We start from the raw sequence: 21,215 nt of genomic DNA on the forward strand, positions 1-21,215 counted from the left end.
GTAAACCTAGCCCACCTCATACTTTTGGCGTTATAGAGAAGTATTCAAATGAAATATTAGTCTTTCAAAACAGGGATGGAACAGGAAATCTGTTTGAATGTAATCTGTTTTACATTCAACAGTCAAAAGCTTATTCTAATTTCCATAAAATCTTCATTTTGTATTATCATTCTTCTGTGTATGGAGATTCTCTGTCATCCAGGACATGGTTGTCCCAAAGGTGCTTTTTCAAAAGGCAACTGGACTTTATTTTTCTTGTTAGTATACAGCTATAAACTTTTTTTAAAAAAATAATACATTTATTTTGCATGCTATTTTTAGCCTAGAACTTACTTGATAATTTCAGAGCTCCATGCAACTAAAATGATGATTGTTTGATCTAGTAGTTATGCTAGTTCAGTTTTTACTGCAGGCCAAACATTCTTCAAAACAAGTTTGAGTACTAGCATTATACTTCCTCTCTGTTTAATTAGCCACTGAAACCATTAGTGGTCCTCAAAAGCCCTAGGCTTTATACTGCCTTGGTAACTGTTTCACCATTTAATCAGATTTAGTTACTGTAGAAAAACACAGTACTGTAAACAGTGGCCCTGGAAAAAAAACAGATAAAAAGAAAACAGTAAGAGAGTCTTAGGCTTCAGAGTTATCTATCTTTTCCGTTTCCTCTTACATCGGAGTATTTTTTTTTATCAATGGCTCTTCAAATTCCTTACTATGATAGATGATTTCTTTCAAAAGGGGGTTACAAAGAACTCTTCACTGGCTTCTCCCATACACAGCTCCAGTAAATTGTGCAGGAAAAAAAATCCCCTAATAGTAAGCACCCACCCAACACAAAATGGCATGTCCTTGCAGAATTTTTAAAAATTAGCACCCAAGTCAATTCATTACCTGATGCTTAGTTTACCCAATGGAAGGCAATCCTTGTTGCTATTCCAGCATCACAGACAGCAATCACCTTGGCTCTACTAAAGCTGATCTACAGAACTGTGAAACATGAATATAATTCCTCATATGCACCAAATGTTTCTGAATCAAGCCGCACTACAACACATACCATCATGCTATATTGGATATCAAAATGCTTCCCAAAATGAAGATATAGTCAGGTTCCCCCATTTCACACCAAGGTCCTGAATAGTAGGGATTTTTAAAATATGTATATTTATTTTGCATTCAGTGTTGGTGGTGCAGTTATAATACAGAATTCTATTAAAGATTCATATTTACTTAATGCCTTGTACTGTGTTAAGAGTGCAGACCTAATTAGTTTTTCTGAAATCTATTGCCTAGCAACTAGGTGGGCCAAGGAAGTGTGTGTGTGTTTTTCAGTTTTCTGTATCAAATATATATATGCCATAATACAACTCCAGATACTGTGTTCTTAATATAGAGAATTATATTTGCAGAAATACTCTCTAATTGGAAACAGAATTTCTCATTTGGGGTGCTGTACAGGTAGTCCTCGACTTACAACAATTCACTTAGTGGCCGTTGGCTGCAAAATTATAGAGAAAATAAGGTATGTCTCCAATTTTGTCTTTCTGATATCTTAAATTGCCTGAATGGGATCAGTTACCATGCAATGAATATGTGCTCCAGTTTGACCCAAAACAATAAACAATATCTGTATCAGGAAATCCAACACATTGTGCTGGCACAACACTACACTAGGAATAAAATAAGTTAAGCATAAACAGAATACTTGTTTATAAAAGATGTGTAAACAAGAGATAAAAATAGAATCTCCTGTGAAGGAAATTCAGCTTCCCAGAAGCAATGCATATATCCTGCTGCAAGGTTCATTTTACAATGTACATTGATGTGTTTTATGTTTATACTACATCAAACTACTTCAGTTTTCTTTCCCAACTGGCAAAGAATGTTATTGCCTGTCCAAAGCGTTATCCCAGAAGCAGAAGTATCCTTTATCTCAGATGAGGTCTCTCAGAATCGTAAAATTGAAATATAATCTGAAACTGCCAAAGATGATATGATAACACTACAGAATCCGACCTCAAAAATCTATCCTGCACTCTCTCTGTAAAGACTTTGGTCCTTTGGCACAAAATCCCATACCATTTAAGTTCGTTGATTAAGGTGATATGCTAATCCAGAAGAGTGGAGAATAAATGGTCATTTGACAGAGACTATTGTGAAGGAACTGTCCTGTGTAGAATCTGAGTAGAATCAAGGTACAAAATTACTTTATGTATAAACTCTTTCATGTGTGCAGTAACAAATTAGGTAGAACTTTGCATAGCCCCTTACAAAGTCCATCTTGTTGTATTACAAGCCAATTGTCCTATAAGAAGTTCTCCTATAAAGCAAACCATGACCGCTAGACACTAAGGATCAAGTGGGTAGTTGGGAGAGATTGTCTATTATGAAGCTGAGCAGTGTATGAGTAATTATAATCCAACTCATCAACCAATTAGAGCAGGGGTCTGCAACCTTGACAACTTTTAAGACTTGTGGACTTCAGTTCCCAGAATTCCTCAGCCACAAGTCTTAAAGTTGTCAAGGTTGCAGACCCAAGTTAGAGTTTATGATGTTATAATAACCCAGGAACTTGCAAAAAGTTGTCAGTGTCATGCAAAAACATGAAATAGTCTGCATTCTGTGGGACTCTGCCTGTCTTAATGAAACAAGACACCATTTTTGTAAATGATTTCTTCTGTTTTGAATGCAAATGCTGGCTATTTCCTTAATATTTGCTGAAATGTTATAGAATAATAAACCACATTTTTTGTGCTTTCTGTTTTGCCATAATCAGTTATGTCAATAAAGATGCAACTTCAACTAAAGTTCTGCCTAATTTAATGTTTTGTTAGGTGCATATTCATGCGTAGCTTAGGTCATAATAAAAAAAATAATTTAGAAAGAATTAAGTGTTATTTTAAAGAAATATAGAGAAAGAAAATCAATTTTATTACACGTATTTTGAAACCAACATTTATTTCTAACTTCTAAAATATTAATTTTTTAAAACAAGACAAACAAATAATAGTGGAAACATACTTAGCTTGAAAGGCATTGTTTGTTCCTCTGTGATCAAGGTCATGGCATAAACATCCAACTATCAAAGCTAAAATTTCTATTTCTGTCAGAATCTCCTGAAATCCTGCTGTCTGAAAATAGAAAATATATACATATAAATATATATATATTGGTAATGTCAACAAAGGCAGTTATTTTTAAGCTTTCATTAGAAATCAGATAAATGAATGTTGGAGGAAGGATCAAGATGTACCAGCAGTTACATTTGATAAGTGGAAGTCAAGATGAGCTAGTGGTTAAGCTGAGATCACCTTAAACCCTGGGATGATTTGGGTCATTCTCTCTCAGTCAACCTACCTCACAGAGTTGCTACCGAAAGGAAAATGGGTGATGGGAATGCTGGTTACATCCTTTATAGGCTCCTGAAGGAAAAGCAGGATATACAAGTAGTCCTTGAGTTACAATCAGTGGCGGGATTCACCCGATTCGCACCAGTTCGGCAGAACTGATAGCTAAATCCAGAAGTCTGTTCTAGGCCTCAGAGGCCCAGGCCTGCATCCAATAAGAAAACCAGTTGTTCAGGTATTTCAATCCCACCACTGGTTACAACCATTCATTTAGTGACTGTTCGAAATTACAGCTGCACTGAAAAAAAGTGACTTGTGACCATTTTTCACACTTTACAACTGTTGCAGCAACCCCATGGTCACATGATCAAAATTTGGGCACTTGGCAGCCAGCATTTATTTAAGACAGTTGCAATGTCCTGGGGTCACGAGATCACCATTTGTAACCTTCCTAACTGGTTTCCAACAAGCAAAGTCAATGGGGGGGGGGGGGGAAGCTAAATTTGCATAATAAATTCATGATTCACTTAACACCTGCAGTGATTCACTTAACAACTGTAGCAAAAAAGCTCATCAAATGGGGCAAAATTCACTTAGTTGCTTGACTTGCTTAGCAGTGGAAATTTTGGGCTCAGCTGTGTTCATAAGCCAAAGACTATCTATACATTTAACAAATAGCTAAAGAGTTGTTCATAATTCTAATGCCCTCTGTATGGAGTAAAGGAATAACCTCTAGCTTTCAGCTATATCAGCTAGGATTAGTTCATATGTGGAAAAAGTTCAGAAGGGCGCTGTTGCAGTATTGCTAAGTAGTAATGTTATAAATGTCTTCAGTCTATTGATATCCTGCTATTTTGATGATTTAACAAGGAAGCTTATTGGCCAAGCTGGACTATAACTACTTGGTTTCACATCAGTGAATCATTGAACAGGATGCTTTTCAGCTGGTAAGGTGTCCAATAAGAACAACAACAATAAAAGGGAATCTTATCACAGACCATCATATAAATCATCTTCCTCTGCACAGGTGCACTTCAGGTACATATGAATAAATCTCATCCCTAGCCGGAATTCAGCGGGGATGTGAACACGACTAGATATGAGTTTTTTTATGTACAATAGAAGCCTTAGTTTGCCTTGTAAGATAATTGTTCTCAGTTTTCCATACTTTTTTTTGTTTAACATATTACAGGTGATCCTCAGCTTACAACCATTTATTTATTGACTGCTCGAAATTACAACTATGATCATTTTTCACACTTACGACTGTTGCAGATGCCCCCTGGTCATGTGATCAAAATTTATATGTTTAGCAACCCGTTCACATTTATGATGGCTGCAGTGTCCCAGGGTCATGTGATCACCTTTTGCGACAAGCAAAAGTCAACGGGGATGCCAGATTCACTTAAGAACTGTGTTGCTAACTCAACAACTGCAGTCATTCACTTAACAAATGTGGCAAGAAAGGTCATAAAATGGAGCAAAACTCACTTAACTGTCTCACTTAGCAACAGAAATGCTGGGCTCAATTGTGGTCGTAAGTCAAGGACTACCTGTACTTCTTTTCAATAGTCCTGAATAATTGCCTATACCACATACTAATGTCACATACTAATACTACGCCACTTGGTGGTCTGGGGTTCCAGAAAAATACAGATTAGAATATTAGAGCCTTGAGTATTGGAGGTGAAAAGGAGATACATTCCAGTTCAAAGGCCCCTCTACAGGAAATATACTGTAATACTGAACCTATCAAACAGAGTTAGTTTAAAGCTAACAAAAGGAACTTATCTGCCATCCTTTTCTCTTTGATGAAAAATGTGTCTAAAATGTAATAAGAACATCAAAAGAGCCGTGCTTGATGAGATCAAAAATCCATGTAGCCCGTTCTGTTCCCACATTGGCCCATCTGGAGTTGGCAAACAGGACATGAGCGAAATACCTTTTTTTTTTTGCCGCTCATGTTCCCGATACAGCAATTTGTGAAACATGAATATGGAGAGGCATAGACTGGGTTCACATTTTGTATTATTCTATCTGCTTGTATTTGGCTTAAAGCATTGCATGAACTCAATTACATAGTTTTATACCATAGCTTATTGAGCAAACAAGCCATTTTGCCTCAGATACTGGAAGTAAAATCTAGCTATCGAGGCTAGTAATCCCCGATAGTTGCATTCCATGAATCAATCTAATCTCCTTTTTGAGAGACCCAAATTAATGGGTATCATTCTATTTTTATGATGGTGAATTCCTCAGGTTAGTTAAATCCAGTGTAAAATACTTTATCTTATGTATCCTGTATCTCATAAAATGTATCTCATAAAAAATTCCTGCAGGCCTGCAGAATAAATGATAAAAAAAATCACACCAACATGATCCATGTTTTTCCCTTTTTCTACTTATGTTGTGCCATCCTATACGTGTACAAACAGAGTATGCATTGTAATGAAGCAATCAATAATTCTATCCGATGGAAACAGTTGATCCTGTAAATTCCTCTGCTCCAGGTATTCGAACATGTAGTGTCCTTTTCTGCATCTTTTCAACTTATCCTGATGACCACAATTACGCACGCTGTTTTAAAGGAACTGCTTCTCAGCACTGTACAAAGGTATTATGCTATTGACAATCCGATTCCTCTCCTAGTGATTCACCAAAATGTGGATTTTTTTTCACAGTAGCTATACACTGGGTCAATGTTAAATGAATAAGTGTTGTCGACTTATCTTGCTGAGGTGGCAGGAAAGATTGCCACACCAGCATAACGCACAACATCATTACTGTATAAAGAAACATGTTCAAATCTGATACCATCCTTCTCCTCACTGTCATATGATTTGTGTGCAATAAATCTTGTAATGAAGTAAGCTAATATCAGTTATGAGTTATTCCAAAGACATCATTTCCAATGCAAATGCAATATGAGCACAGAAAGTTGTCCTCCCTATGTCTAGTCTAATAAAGAGGACTAGGGGGGTCATATGATTGCAGTCTTCCGATAACTAAGGGGCTGCCACAAAGAAGACGGAGTCAAGCTATTCTCCAAAGCATCTGAAGGCAAGACATGAAGCAACGGATAGAAACTTATCAAAGAGAGAAGCAACCTAGAACTAAGGAGAAATTTCCTGACAGTGAAAACAGTCAGTGGAATGACTTGCAGAAGTTGAGGGTGCTCCATCACTGGAGGTTTTTAATAAGAGATTGGACAAGCATTTGTCTGAAATGATATAGAGATTGCTGATTAAGAAGGGGGTTGAACTAGATGACCTCCAAGGTCCCTTCCAACTCTCTTATGCTCCCCTTACTTTCAAAATCTAAGCCTTGAAAGGATTATGCACAGCAATATGTACCATGATAGTGGAAGAGAACCTCTTTTTGCTGGAGAATAAATTATCTCCACTCAACTAGAGCCAGAGTCTAAACATAATTATAAAGGACATTCTTTATTCGAGGAAATGAATTACATTTTAACTGGTCTAGTTTTATGCGTTTTGTAGTTCTAAATTTAATTATTTCCTCTCTATATATATGTCAGTTGTGAAAATGAAGAAAAGAAGTTGAAAAGATTATCTGAAAAAACAGGGTTGATAAAAGAATGGATCTAATCTTGAGGTCGAACCTACAATCAAATTCCGTACTCAGTATAGTCTCATTATAATCAATGAAAGCAGTCATGTGAGTTAGAATGATGGATGTATAAGTTGCACTACTAGGTCTATAGCTCTCAAAGGCCAAGCCATACAGGGTAACAGTATAAATCATTAAACATATAAAAAAAACTGCAATGCCAGAGAGTTATTTTAAAAATTTAAAGCTTCCAAGCACAATCTACAGATAGAGTTAAAATATTAAAAAGAGAAATAAAGCTTAGCTAAGTATGTTTTTTGAAAATCACGTGCCCTTCTTCAAACATTACAAAATAACATCATGGTCTTTTCTAAGTGCCAGAAAAGTGTGATTAGTGATAATAATTCCACTGAAAATAGGTCATAAAAGATATTCTAGACTGGACCTGCAGATCTATTTAACTCCTACCAACATAAACCATCACAGCAGTATATTACTGTCAGAACCAAGATTAATATGCCCAGATAGTTGTGCTGCACATACCCCTTTTCCCATTATAATATGATCTGGTTACGTAAACATAGACAGTTATTGATGAAAGATATATATATGGTAGCCTCGAGAACACGACTATAATCAAGTGGAGGCCATTTAATTGCAAACAATTACAACTTTATTTAACAATAACCTTATTCCCAGTAGATGGTATGGAATGTAAGTTTTTATTCTTTAAGAGATACATCAACAAAGTTCTCTGCGTTTTTACAAAATGATGGTCTCTGGGCTACCAGCCTGTCTTTTTTCTTATGTTTTATAACTGGTTATATCTTTCAGTTTATTTGCCCACCTTTAATTCCATTCAATTACACTGCCTCCTTCCCCTCTTACTCCTTTTCTCTTAAATTATTTTGTCTTTTTTTTCCTCAAGAAAGGATTGCGAATTGAAAAAGTTTGAAATCTCTTGCCTTAGGAAAGTGGCCAGGTCACCTTTCACCTATTTAGTAGATCGTGAGTAATCAACCTTTTCGTCACTATGCCCACGAGGCTGTCTGTCTCCTTCACATCTGACTTTTCAATTAATTATTACAATTTTAATGAAAAAGAAAATAGGTAGCTCACATACTACAAATCCAAATGTGTTACATCCCTAACCTCCTCAATTACAAGCATGCTTACGGGGCCTGAATCGCCATACAAAAAATTAAAATAAGATGAAAATATATATATATATACACACATACATACATACATACATACACACTAACTAATCTGTGAGCTGCCCAGAGTTACTAGGGACTGCCTCGAAACTGAAATAATCCATCAATAAGTGTTGATAGGTGATGACATATGTCACATTGGATGTCATATGAGGTAATGTATTTGTATTACTATGAGCAAAGTTATCCATAGTTCCTGAGTAAATATAGCTACTGAATGCACCAATGCTTGAGTTGTAGATATTTCTTTGCTACCATCTAGCGGTCGTCTGCATTTTTATAGCCCACATTTGTAATCAAGGTTTAGTTCCTGAGCTCATATACTTGGTTTATTGTAGACTGAGTCACTGTTGATAGTAAGCTAGCAGTTGCTTAGCTTGGAAGACCTACATAAATGTTCCTACATAATTCACAAACTTTAGCTAGGAAGACAATAATAGATCAACCCTTTTTCAATAAGACTTCTCTCTCTGCTGAGCAAGGTTCAAATTACTAGTTATTGTACTTATCCTTTTTTTAAAAAAAAAATAAGACTAAGATCAATTGTTTTTGAAAGAAGAATCATCTGACAAACTCATAGTAGCTGATTCTTTCATTTGAAGTTATTGTTCATTGCATATGTGACTTGGACTTGGACTTTAGTAAGGCATTTGATAAAGTAGACCACAACCTACTACTTGATAAGATAGAAAAATGTGGATTAGACAGCATCACCACCAGATGGATTCATAGCTGGCTGATTGGCTGTACTCAGCGTGTGGTCCTCAATGGAACCGCATCTACATGGAGGGAAATGTGTAGTGGGGTGCCCCAGGGCTCTGTTCTGGGCCCAGTGCTCTTCAACATCTTCATCAATTATTTGGATGAGGAGGTAGATGGGGAACTCATCAAATTTGCAGACGACACCAAGCTGGCAGGAATAGCCAATACTCCAGAAGACAGGCTTAAAATACAGGAGGATCTGGACAGACTTGAACACTGGACACTATCTAACAAAATGAAATTCAATGGTGAAAAAAGTAAGGTTCTACAATTAGGCAAGAAAAGCCAAATGTACAGGTATAGTATAGGGGGTACCTTGCTCAACAATAGTAATTGTGAGAGGGATCTCGGAGTCCTAGTGGACGATCACTTAAATACGAGCCAGCAGTGTGCTGCAGCTGCCAAAAAAGCCAACACAGTCTAGGCTGCATTAACAGAGGGATAGAATCAAGATCACATGAAGTATTAATACCACTTTACAATGCCTTCGTAAGGCCACACTTGGAATACTACATCCAGTTTTGGTCACCAGGATGTAAAAAAGATGTTGAAACTCTAGAAAGAGTACAGAGAAGAGCAAGAAACATGACTGGGGGACTGAAGGCTAAAACATATAAGGAACGGCTGCTGAAATTGGGTATGTCTAGTCTAATGAAGAGAAGGACTAGGGGGGACATGATAGCTGTGTTCCAATATCCAAATGTACATGTATAGTATAGGTGGTACCTTGTTCAATAGTAATAACTGAGAGGGATTTCGGAGTCCAAGTGGACAATCACTTAAATATGAGCCAGCAGTGTGCTGCAGCTGCCAAAAAAGCCAACACAGTGCTAGGCTGCATTAACAGAGGGATAGAATCAAGATCACGTGAAATGTTAATACCACTTTACAATGCCTTGGTAAGACCACACTTGGAATACTACATCCAGTTTTGGTCACCACGATGTAAAAAAGATGTTGAGATTCTGGAAAGAGTACAGAGAAGAGCAACAAAGATGATTAGGGGACTGGAGGCTAAAACATATAAGGAACGGTTGCTGGAATTGGGTATGTCTATTTTAATGAAGAGAAGGACGAGGGGGGACTTGATAGCAGTGTTCCAATATCTCAGGGGCTACCACAAAGAAGAGGGAGTCAAGCTATTCTCCAAAGCACCTGAAATCAGGACAAGAAGCAACGGATGGAAACTAGTCAAGGAGAGAAGCAACCTAGAACTAAGGAAATACTTCCTGACAGTTAGAACAATTAACAAGTAGAACAACCTGCCTCCAGAAGCGGTGAATGCTCCAACACTGGAGGTTTTTAAGAAGAGACTGGACAGCCATTTGTCCAAAATGGTATAGGATTTCCTGCCTGAGCAGGGGGTTAGACTAGAAGACCTCCAATGTCCATTCCAACATTATTATTATTATTATTATTATTATTATTATTATTATTATTATTATTATTATTATTATTGGTAGTAGTAGTAGTAGTAGTATTTTGTGGCCAAATGGCAGCATGCAGAGGATACTCTGAAGTAAAAGAATAAAGAATAATGATCTGGATTGTAAAGAAGTTCAGATCAAGTTCCATATAACTATTTTAGTTTAACCCAGCAACATTAAACACATTTAAATGATTTAAAGGATTTAAATGACTCTAAATTAAGGAAGGCATGATTTAGTCCTGACAGGGAGTCTTGAACAAATGAAATTATATGTGATTTATTTTCAGCAGAAGAACATGTGCAAATAGTTTGTAAATTTCCGTTATAAACTGAATTTTGAATTGATGCAGAATATTTTTACACAGTCACCATGTTCGGTTCCTAAACCCCTAGAAATACTTTTGAGTGCCCCTGGGAGCACTCTTATTTATCATATACACACATCCTAGAGTCGATCAGTAGCTCCTTCAGCTCACCAACAGGGGGACACAGAAATCAGTATCCAGTTTATATAGCCCATCTCATTCTCATCTTAGTTCCTTCTCTCATTGTTTTTCTTGGCACTTAAGAGTCAACAATGGCTGACTGGTATGAGCAGGGCCTGAAATACTGAGCTATCTGAACCTCAGCATGGAGGAAGCTGCCTACTCTTAAGCCTCAGGACTGCCAATTTTAAAATGCTTTTTTTTTGGCCATTACTGTATACTTGATCCAAGCCTAGCAAGATGTTAACTGAGCTGTTCAAAAAGTAGCATGAAAAGATGGGCATGGCGTTGATCAGGGAATAATGCCAAAGCCCCCTCTGTAAATGCTTCTCGTCATCTCAGACTTGCATGTGATTGTTTGCTCTTTAATTAAGGATCATGTTAGTGCAGAGATTGACATCTGGAGAAGAAGCGTGTGTAAAGAAGACAGGAGGGATAGGAGCGAGTGAAAGTTTAGAAGTCAGTCACAAATATACTATGTTGTTGACTGCAGATGTAAAATTGTTCTGAAATCTGACACAATTAAGCATAAGGACATTACAGTGAAGCTTAAAGCAAGATGGAAAACCAGAAAAAAGGTGCATTCCTATATATATCAATGAAACTTTTCCCCCCCCATCAGGGCGTGCAATTCTTTCTTGTATGTATCAGTGGGGACCAGAGGATAGCAGTTGCACTATACATAATGTAACCTTGAAAAGGAGTTTTTTAGTTACTTGGTCCAATCATTATGACACAACTGTTCCTTGGTTATATTATGGTATAACTAGTGGAACCATATGTCAAAGGATGCTGACAGCGCTATATGTCCCTGCTGAAATTCTGAGCAAATAAAAGAGTGAATAAAAGAAAAAAGAAATAAAAGAAAATGTGAGTTCTCTAAAGGACTATATTCTTACTGCAATATTGTAACATGTGAAATGTCCTGCTATCAAGTGGACCCTATATTATACTTTATGGTTTGATGTTTTATCCAATTAAATTAAAAGCACCAAAAGCATCTAGAGGCTGCATTCAGTAACAAGCAGAAGGCAAAAATCTATAAACTGATTACTGGGACAGAGGTCATGGGGAAACAGACTTGTGGGAAGACATTCTCAATAATGGAATAGCCAACATTTCTGCTCCTAACTCAACTATTGTAAAGAGGGCCTCAGCTGACACAGTTGTTCTGCAGAATAAGACGTTGGAAAATTAGTGTGGGAAGGGATCAATTTCTACATTATTTGAAAGGCTCTTACACAAACATCCTCAGATCCACTACCAAAAGATCAAAGCTCAACTCTACTAAAATAAACAACAAAAGACTTATCTGATCCTGCCACTGATAGTTATTTTATCCAATTTAAAGAAGGCTATCTCTTTGAAAACAAAATGCATTTCCATTCCTTACAACCAGAAAGCAGCCTGAAGCAAATCTGGCCTTTGAGCTCCATCTAGAGGAAGATGTAAATTAAAATTTATATTGGCATGACACCTTTTTCAAAGTGATACTTAAAAGTTCTATAAAACTTGGTTTTGATATTAATCCATTAAAACAATTAACTTTCAAAACTCTCAGCTAATTTAGAATGGAATAGAATAGAACAGAGTAAAGCAGAGTAGAATATAGAATGAAAACTTTATTGTCATTTTAAATGTACACTAATCAGCATACATCCTCAGATCCACTGCTGTTAAAAATGAAATTTCGTTGCATTCAACTCTCAAAAAAATACCATTATGCATATACCCACACACACATATGACAGAGAAACATCAGTCTAGTTTGAATGTATACATATACATGGTGGAAAAAAAAGAATCCTGCGAATTTACAAGACAGATGGCATAAAGAACAAAGCTGTTATAGAATCTAGTCGTTATGCTATAAATACTTCAAGACCTCCTCCTAGAGGAGAGCAACAGAAACAGACCATGAACTGGGTGTGTGGGGTCTCTAACAATGCTTTGAGCATTAAGCACATAACGCGTATAAGCATATACTGAATAACGAGAAGATAATAATTACTTTAGTTATCCTTTTCAAAATGTCCCATTCCTATCTTTTAAGTCTTTTGTCATTTGCATTCAAAGTGTTTTCTCATGAAATGGCTGGAAAAGTCCATAGATCCTTCTCATTTATTTTTTAATATATATCACACTGCTTGCACGCACAAACATGTGTGAGCACGCACACATGCAATTTCTCAAGTTTTTTTTAAAAAAATATATGCATCTCAAATTGTACATTCAATTTTACCAAACCACTGGACTGAACCTTATGCTTTAAGTAGGGAGGCAGCTGATTAGATAAGCAAAGTAGAACAGAGGCGGGGTTTTTTGTTTGTTTAAAATTACCATCTCTATTATGTAAACCATTCTACAATATGAGAATATTTCAAACTAAGATTGATTATACACCTGCCACCAATTGTTCAATTCTTCCATTGTGCCATGAACACTAGAAAACCTACAAACATTGCAAACAGTACTGCTGTATGATGACTGGGAGATGAAATGGCCAAAGGATGACCACTCCTCCCAGGTTTATATTTTAGGAAAGATTTGGAAGAAAGCATGGAAAAACATATTTGAAAAATGGAATACCTCAGCTGTCAGATTAGATTAGCAATAACATTAGGGCCACCGTATGGTATTATTAAGATGATATAGAATAGATGATGTGTAGAAATACGTGAACCTATTTTTTAAGTTAATTCATACAAAAAATTCTCTTTCCTTCCTTTCCTATGTTAATCAAGTTTTTATATACTTTGTATATCTGAGATGAACCCTGGCATGGCTGGGGATATCATGCTCCACCTTCATCATGTAGCTTTGCACAGGATGGAAAGATCATCATTTTTTCACCTAATGAGTTGGACTTCAAATTACAATCTTGCATTCCGAATGGACCAGTGCTGTAACTGAGTTGTTGACATTGGAAGCATGAAATAATAAAGTAGTTTGTTTATTCCATTTCATTTGAGTTTATTCTGGCTGTTTCAAGAGGGATCAGCATTCACATCTTTATTTGAAACAGAACAGTGAAAAATGTATGATTAACTTTCCATTCTCATCTGGCTGAAGTGAAAAAAAAAATGATTGAAAACTCTCCATGACTTGCCTGGCTGCAATAAAAAAGGAGATGATTTAATTCGCCTTTCTCCAGCTGGTTCTGCAAGAGGCAGAGTTGTGTTTCTAGGATTTGTGCTTCTGTGAACTGTTGTCTCTTCCTGTCTTCCTGAGGAGACCAGCCAAAAGGCCTGTTAAAATCTTACTGCCTTTTTTGCCATTGAATTTCTAGCCAGTGTCTTAAAGTGATTTGGAGAGACTTTTAAATGCAAATGGGTTTCTGCTCAGATCTACTTTGAATGTTTACAAGTGTTCCTAATTGCAAAGAGAGACTGTTTGTTTGCAATCTCCAAGCCTTTGTGAAATCAAATGCAGGATCAAAATTTCCCTGTCTGTCTTCTCCAAAGGGAAACTGCCTTTCCCCCAAATTTGACTGGGAAGATCAGAGATATCATCCTGTGTTGCAAACCCAATTTGTGTTTAAAGCTGAATTTTACTCAAAAGGGAGAAAAGTTTGTTAGTTTGCAAAACCCTTCCTCTCTGGCTCAGCCATAAAGTAGGCAATAAAAGAGCAATAAAACCATAAATTATGGAAACCAGGCATTTGGTGGAAGGAAGCCACTGCTAGTCTCTACCCCTCCCTTCAGAATTAATGAATGGAATGTGGCGGCACAGACAGCCCTAATTCCAAGCAGGCAGCGACCCCTGGTGGCCAAACTAAAACACTTATACTGTCTGCAAAGCAAGCATTAATTTAAACTGCATGTGAAGCCTATATAGTCAGAGAGAGAGACATTGATTCAGACTTGTGACCAAGCATTCCTCTATGGAAAAGAGAAGTGATTTAGCTAACAATTCTAAAAACATGTTTTGAATCTCCAGAAGGGAGATTATTCAGCAAGCCTATCCCAAACATAGGCAATGCAACAAAGTCCTCTAGTGGCAACCTACTAACATCAAGCCTACATTTAAGTTACCTGCAACTGAAGGCCTAAAGCAAACCAATGCTATCCAGTCCCACTAGCTCTAAAAAAGGAACAAGGAGCAAATTAACCTTCATTAACAGCACAATTTACAGCCTACGGTTGACACTCTTAACGTGGACAGGCAGTTCCTTAAGAGTTCCAGACCGGCTTACAACTTGTGGTCCTAAGAGGAAACAATTTGGCTGACCTTGTGTCCACATGAAGGCTAGGGGCAATTACAGGCTTGCATTTGCTCACGCAGAACAGCGCACTCCCCAGTGGCTGATCTACAAATAACAGGCTTGCTTCCAAAAAGCAACCTCTAGTGGTCAAAGGGTGAACTTCGTTGAAGTACCCGTTCACACAAGCAGCACCCTGGTGGCTGCTCTGTAAAAAAAAGGCTTGTCCCCAGGCACGTGTAGAGTGCCCCCTAGAGGTCAAAGGGTGAACTTCACTGAAGTACCCACTCATGCAAGCAGCACCCCGGTGGCTGCTCTGCAAATAGAAGGCTTGTCTCCAGACACGTAAATGGTGCTCCCTAGAGGTCGAAGAGTGAATTCTGCTGAAGTCACCACTCAATATACAGTGCCCCCTAGTGGCCAAAGGGTGAACTTCCCTAAAGTCTCTAACCTTGCAGAAGGTGTCCCCTGGTGGTCAAAAATCAAAGTTCACCGAATTAGTTAAAAATAGCTAGGAAGTTTTCTGAAACTTTCCTAGCCATGGGGAAGTGTCTTATTGATTCAGAAGATCCGCTTCAAGCAATCAACCATGGAGAACTGCTTCAACCAACCCACCTTGATTCATACACAGAAGCTGACGTCCAAGCTTTGGTGAGGCCAAAAACATCCCAGAAAACCTATGACCTGAGGCAACAAAGAATGCCTACAGAAGCCATGCGGGTGAACCTGGAGAAATGGGATGCGTACCATGAACACCACGAAAGAAACTGGGAGAAATTAAAGAAACTCTGCCAAGAGCCTAAAAGAGGAGCTTTCTCCCGAACGCACTCTTTTATTAAAGGAGTTTTTCCTCAAATGGAAAGTCTACGGGCGCTATCTCGAAAGGGTCCAGAAGCAGCTAAGGGATCCAACACTCGAGAAGAAAATGCAACACCTCAAGCTGCTAAACAAGGTACGCAAGCATTTCTTAGAAAGTAAAAAATGCCTCCCTGAGGGCGAGCTACACCTGGAAGACATACTGCATGAGAAGGCCAAGTATGAAGCCTCCCACCACTCCAAAACATCTCGTCATAGCCACTCATCCCAATGCCCCAGGGCACTGCAAGCACAAGTCGATGACGCGGTAGCTGCAGCAGTTTTACCTGTGGCAAAGGAAAAGCAGCTGATAAAGGCAGAAGTGGCTGAAGCAGCTCTGCATTGGGCAAAAGCCAAGCAGCTGCTAAAGGAAGAAATGGCCAAACCGGAGGCAAGCACAGCTCTACATGTGGCTAGACAAAAGGGAGAAATGGACAGACTGGAGGCTACACAAAAGAAAGAAATGGCCATAGCTCAGGCCAGGCTTGGCTTTCTACGGTATCAACAGGAAACAGCAGAGAGTGTGGCAAGAGCGGAAGCTTTACAGAAGGCAATCCAAGATGCTACCATAAAGCCCAATTCTAGAAAGCCAGAAGTTGTAAACAGACATGACCGTGCGCAGGCCTACGTTGACGACCACAGAGTGATCCGATATGAGCGGGCAGGAGCGCCGCGGTCATCCACAGGTCCTCTGAGACCAAGTGGACAGGAAGAAGAATCTCCACGACCAGATGTGCCCATTAGCCAGAGAATTGACAGAGCACCATCTGGATCACGAGACCTTCCCTCTGGAGCTACACAACTGGCTCCAGCAAACCAAGTCACAGATGGAAACCTGACAGGTCTATCTGCAACGATGACGACTCCACAGCAGGAAAAGAAGCTGCTGCAGGGCGAGATTGCCAAGACTCAAGCCAGGCTAGAGTCTCTACTGCGTCAATGGGAAACAGCATCCCGAGGTGCCGCCTGTATGCCCAACCACGGAGGAGAATCTCAGCCACCAGATGTGCCTACTGGCCAAGGAGACAACACACCACCTGAACGACGAGATCCTCCCCAACAGATAAGCACACAAGAGGTCAGACCTCCTCAGCTTAAAGTAAATGCAGATGAATTCAGGCCAAACCCTCAAGGCCCCTCGTGTGAGCCATGGGGAGTTACCCTCAACAAGAAGAACTCTGAAGAAAACTGTCAGCTGTCTGTGTCACATTCTCTTGCTCTTGAGAGCAATGCTTATGAGGATCAACATGAAACCACTGATCGTGCCCCTGATGACCTCAACACAGTACCAGCCCAGACTGACGGCAAATCCCATGCAGCAACAATGGATCCTCCAACATCCTGGAGAAGAAGGTTGGATTCAGAAGAGTACAAGGTCTGCTTCGAATGCTGTGAGTCTGTGGATCACATGGCCAAAACTTGTGCAGCTAAGGGAAAGTGTCACCCAAGCGAGGATGACAAACGCCCAGGAGCCCTGAATCCAGACTCTGAGCAGCTACAGCAAGCAACTTCTACTGCTCCTTCAACCAAGGAGCCTCAGCATGGCTCCAAAGAGCATCCAGACACGCTCACCAAGATCAACTACATGCCAGTAGGTAGCAATTCACCATTAACAAGTGAACCTCCAAGCGAAGAGACGCCTTTCACAACGTGCACAGAGCACGGCGGGGAGGAGATGCTGAACTCCACATCCAGTCGTTAGATGGGAGCTCACAGATCCTACCGTCGCCATTGCCAAAATGGGAGGCCTCACAAGACGATCGCAGTCAAATTTCAACACCAGAAGTAACACATACCATAATTTATCTGAAGCACATGGATGATCACCCTCCTGATCACCTAAAGCCCGAGGGTGAAATCTTGTCTCTGTTGGGAGTAGACAGCCCTGACACCTTTGCCTACCACGGAATGGTCAGAGGCCCAACAAGCCCCACAATTGCTTTAGGGATGGAACCTGGATGGTTCATCCCAGAAATGGTCTTTGTTGACCAGCTGCAAACCACGACTCAGGTGAATATCTCAACAACCTCCACTCTCAGTAGTGGGAGAGCAACCCACCTGAAACCATACCAAGAACGCTTCACGCTTGTGATTCTTAGTAATGGGAAAGCATCCCACACTTTCACCTTTAGAACCCCGGCAAAAGACAACACTTTCACAAGAGGAGTCCTGTCTACAGTAAACAAACTGTTCGACCCTCTAAGTTTTGCTGCAACAGCCCAAGGAAAGCTTCTTCTGCGCTCACTCTCCCAACACGTCTCAGACTGGGACAAGCCGCTCCCACCAGAACAGAAGCAAGACTGGGAGATGTGGTGTGGATCTCTAAGTTGTCTCAAAAGATCTCTAAGCTCTGAGCAGTGGCAACATGTGTCTACAGATCAGAACCCTGCGGACCAAGCTAAGTGGTCCATTTTTGCATCACAGTTGGCAGACTCAGTATGGCTAAAGAGTCCTGAGGTATCAGCTCATTCAGACAGCCTGATGTCACTAAGAGCAGCATGCTGTGCGCTTCCAGATCCAGGTCAAGACGCCAACGTTCAACCTCAGGCACTGGACAAGGAAACCGAGAAACCACCCGCTAGCCATTTCCTAGAACCAGCCCGCCTTAAACGCTCCTACAAACGAAGACCCCGCATATTTGGCGTAGCAGTAATCATTTTGTTCACTTGTCTGCGACTCGCAGACTCTCGTTAAACGGCTTTACACCAGACCGATCAACGAACTGGTCCTGTTGCTGAAGAAGACTGAACTTGAAGACTGAACCTTGAACTATGCATATTGTGTCTACCTCATGATTGCATTGTTTGATGTAACACTTTGTTATCTCAGTTAAAGTTATGCATGTTTTGATACCATGCTTCTTATTCTAGTTAATGGTCAGGTAATAGTCAATATTGCATGCTTGTTGCTATGTTTTTTTTGCTTATTCTAGTTAGTTATAGTGGAAATTTATATTTCCAAGCGGGGAGTGTGCTGGACCAGTATATGTTCAGTTGCTCTATTTTATATCTAGTTTAGGAATTAAGAACTGTGTTAGTGTATTCAGCATTTACAGGGTCAGTGCTGTAGCCAAAACACATTATTCCCTTCAGCACATGTACACACACAATAATTATATAAATTTAAATTATTAGCCATTAATATTGATTAAAGTTTAGATCCTAAGCAAGAGGCATGGGAACATGATCTCTTTTGCCTCTTACATACTTACAGTTAACATGGCAAACATGAGCTGACACACATTGAAAGCATGCCGCCAGTTGTGATACAGAACCATTCGGTAATTTTTCCTCACTGTCAAAAGCCACCTACACAATGTCTGAAATGGAAAAGAAAAATTGCATCAGGAACAAGAACAAGAACAAATGGGTCCTCCTTTGCCAACAAAAAAGCAGCTGATTATCTCAGCAGAGCAGATGGTTACCTCATAGTCAATTCTAAATTTCTGAACTATTCCAAGCTCCATGAACATCCGGAGTGCTGCTGTTATCATGGTATCCATATCAAGGGAAAAATCATCAAAGTGGACATTATCTATACCAAGTTCTGACACCAGAGGGATGTTTGCTGTCTAAAATTACACACAGAGAAAGAAAAACTTATCAGGCACAATTCAGCAATTTTTCTACTCTCCTTTGTATACTAAAACGTTCTCTAGATCATTTAGAGGATATATATAACTGGTGTAGCAGCTGTAACTATCTGATGCAAATCTGGAAAACAAAATTAAAATAGATTTTCTGTTTATGCTGAATTGAAGCTTCAGCCAACAAGTATTTCAACTGCATCAAGTTCCATTCATTTAAATTGCTCAACAACTTTTTGTTGTTGTTGCAATACTATTTCAGTGTTAATACAAATCCTACGGGAGGAGAAATGCAAATTCATGGCCTGGGAAAGAAAACGGATGTGTGTGATGCAAATAGATTCATTAAATAAAAACTCGTGTGACATTCCTGATTTTGCTGGTTTCAGATCATCAAGGAAAGAAGATGCTTTTGATTGGCAGTGGGAGGAAGAGGAGGAGGCTTACACAAACCTTGGCACGGGAAACAGCATTCATATTTGTCAATAAATGCACTTGTGTGAGTAGAGGTACAATGGGAGCACAGGAAGCAGACATCATAGAAATACTATCACATAATTGGGATGCCTTAATAGCAGCTAAGTTTGGGGAATAGGGATTGGATAATAGATTTCTTGTTTTATATTATACATATTTGTGCCTGGCAAATACTCCCTCTTTAGAATTCACTTGAGCTATAGAGATATTCAGAAATGAATGTAAGTTTCAAAGATCCATGTGGGATACCCATTGCACAACTAGACAAGGACAGTTTTTCCCCCATGCCAACACTCTGCTAAACAACTAATTCCCACAACAGTGTCTTATACCCTGGGATGTCAAACCATGAGGTAGGGCTGTATTACTATTATCCTTCTCATCTTTCTATTACCGGTACTTATTCCTTCAGCATCTTATCACTATAACTTTGTTGTTTGTATTTTATGATTTATGTTGATGCTTTTATATAGTATCCTATGATACTACTATCACTGAGCATTATATCTTATGATTTATGATGATTGTGTTTTATTATCATGATCATGATTTATCACTTGTTGCTTGTTGAGAGTTTGTGCTCCGGAAACAAATTCCTTGTGTTCCCAATCATACTTGGCCAATAAAGAATTCTGTTCTATTCTGTTCTGTTCTACTCTACTCTCTTTTTTTATTCCCATTTCTATTATCTACTAAAAGCATACCTTTAACTTAAATCATAGTCAAGAATACATTGAATTGGGTACCTTGCACAATGTTGGGGTTTTTGTATTCTATAATCAAAATTCTCTGTAGTGATGTTCATTAAAGCCACTTGCTAAGAAAATGAGAGGTGTCTCCTAAATGCAAATATTTGTAGAATATTTGAGTAAGATGGGAATGAACATTATAGAAGTTTACTGCAAGCTAATATTTTCTTTTGCTTATCATACTTCATGTATCATCATTATCATTATTATTATTATTATTAAACTTTTATTCATAAAACATGAAACTCAGGCAACTGAACACTCAAATTGACTGGCACTAATGGTTGACACGGGTTGCTGCCCACATCCTAGGTATCAACCAGGTATCTCCTTCAAATGTAAGATGTTCCGAGTAGCGCAGTTTTTTGTAGCTTTGCTGGAGTTATTGCAGGAAGGTGCAATTTCTTGATGCATTTTGCAAAGTTTTTGGACATAGTTCCCAGTGCCCCGATGACAGTGGGTATCACTGTTACACGTTTCATCCATAATCGCGCTTATTATTGTTGTTGTTATGATCATCCTGCTAAACAACAGCCC

General features: G+C 38.9%; 1 protein-coding gene across 1 annotated transcript in view; it reads right to left on the reverse strand.

The window, feature by feature from the left end:
- The window catches only part of PDE11A (phosphodiesterase 11A), a gene marked incomplete at both ends in the record, with an annotated part of 180,091 nt that overhangs the window by 32,947 nt on the left and 125,929 nt on the right, over positions 1-21,215 (reverse strand). The window contains 3 exons of the mRNA XM_083368229.1: positions 3,022-3,131; positions 19,078-19,185; positions 19,291-19,437. Of these exons, the coding sequence (XP_083224355.1) occupies positions 3,022-3,131; positions 19,078-19,185; positions 19,291-19,437 (365 nt within the window). The remainder of the gene's footprint in view (positions 1-3,021; positions 3,132-19,077; positions 19,186-19,290; positions 19,438-21,215) is intronic.

This window comes from Vipera ursinii (genome assembly GCF_947247035.1).
Source record: "Vipera ursinii genome assembly, chromosome: 1".
NCBI lineage: Eukaryota > Metazoa > Chordata > Lepidosauria > Squamata > Viperidae > Vipera > Vipera ursinii.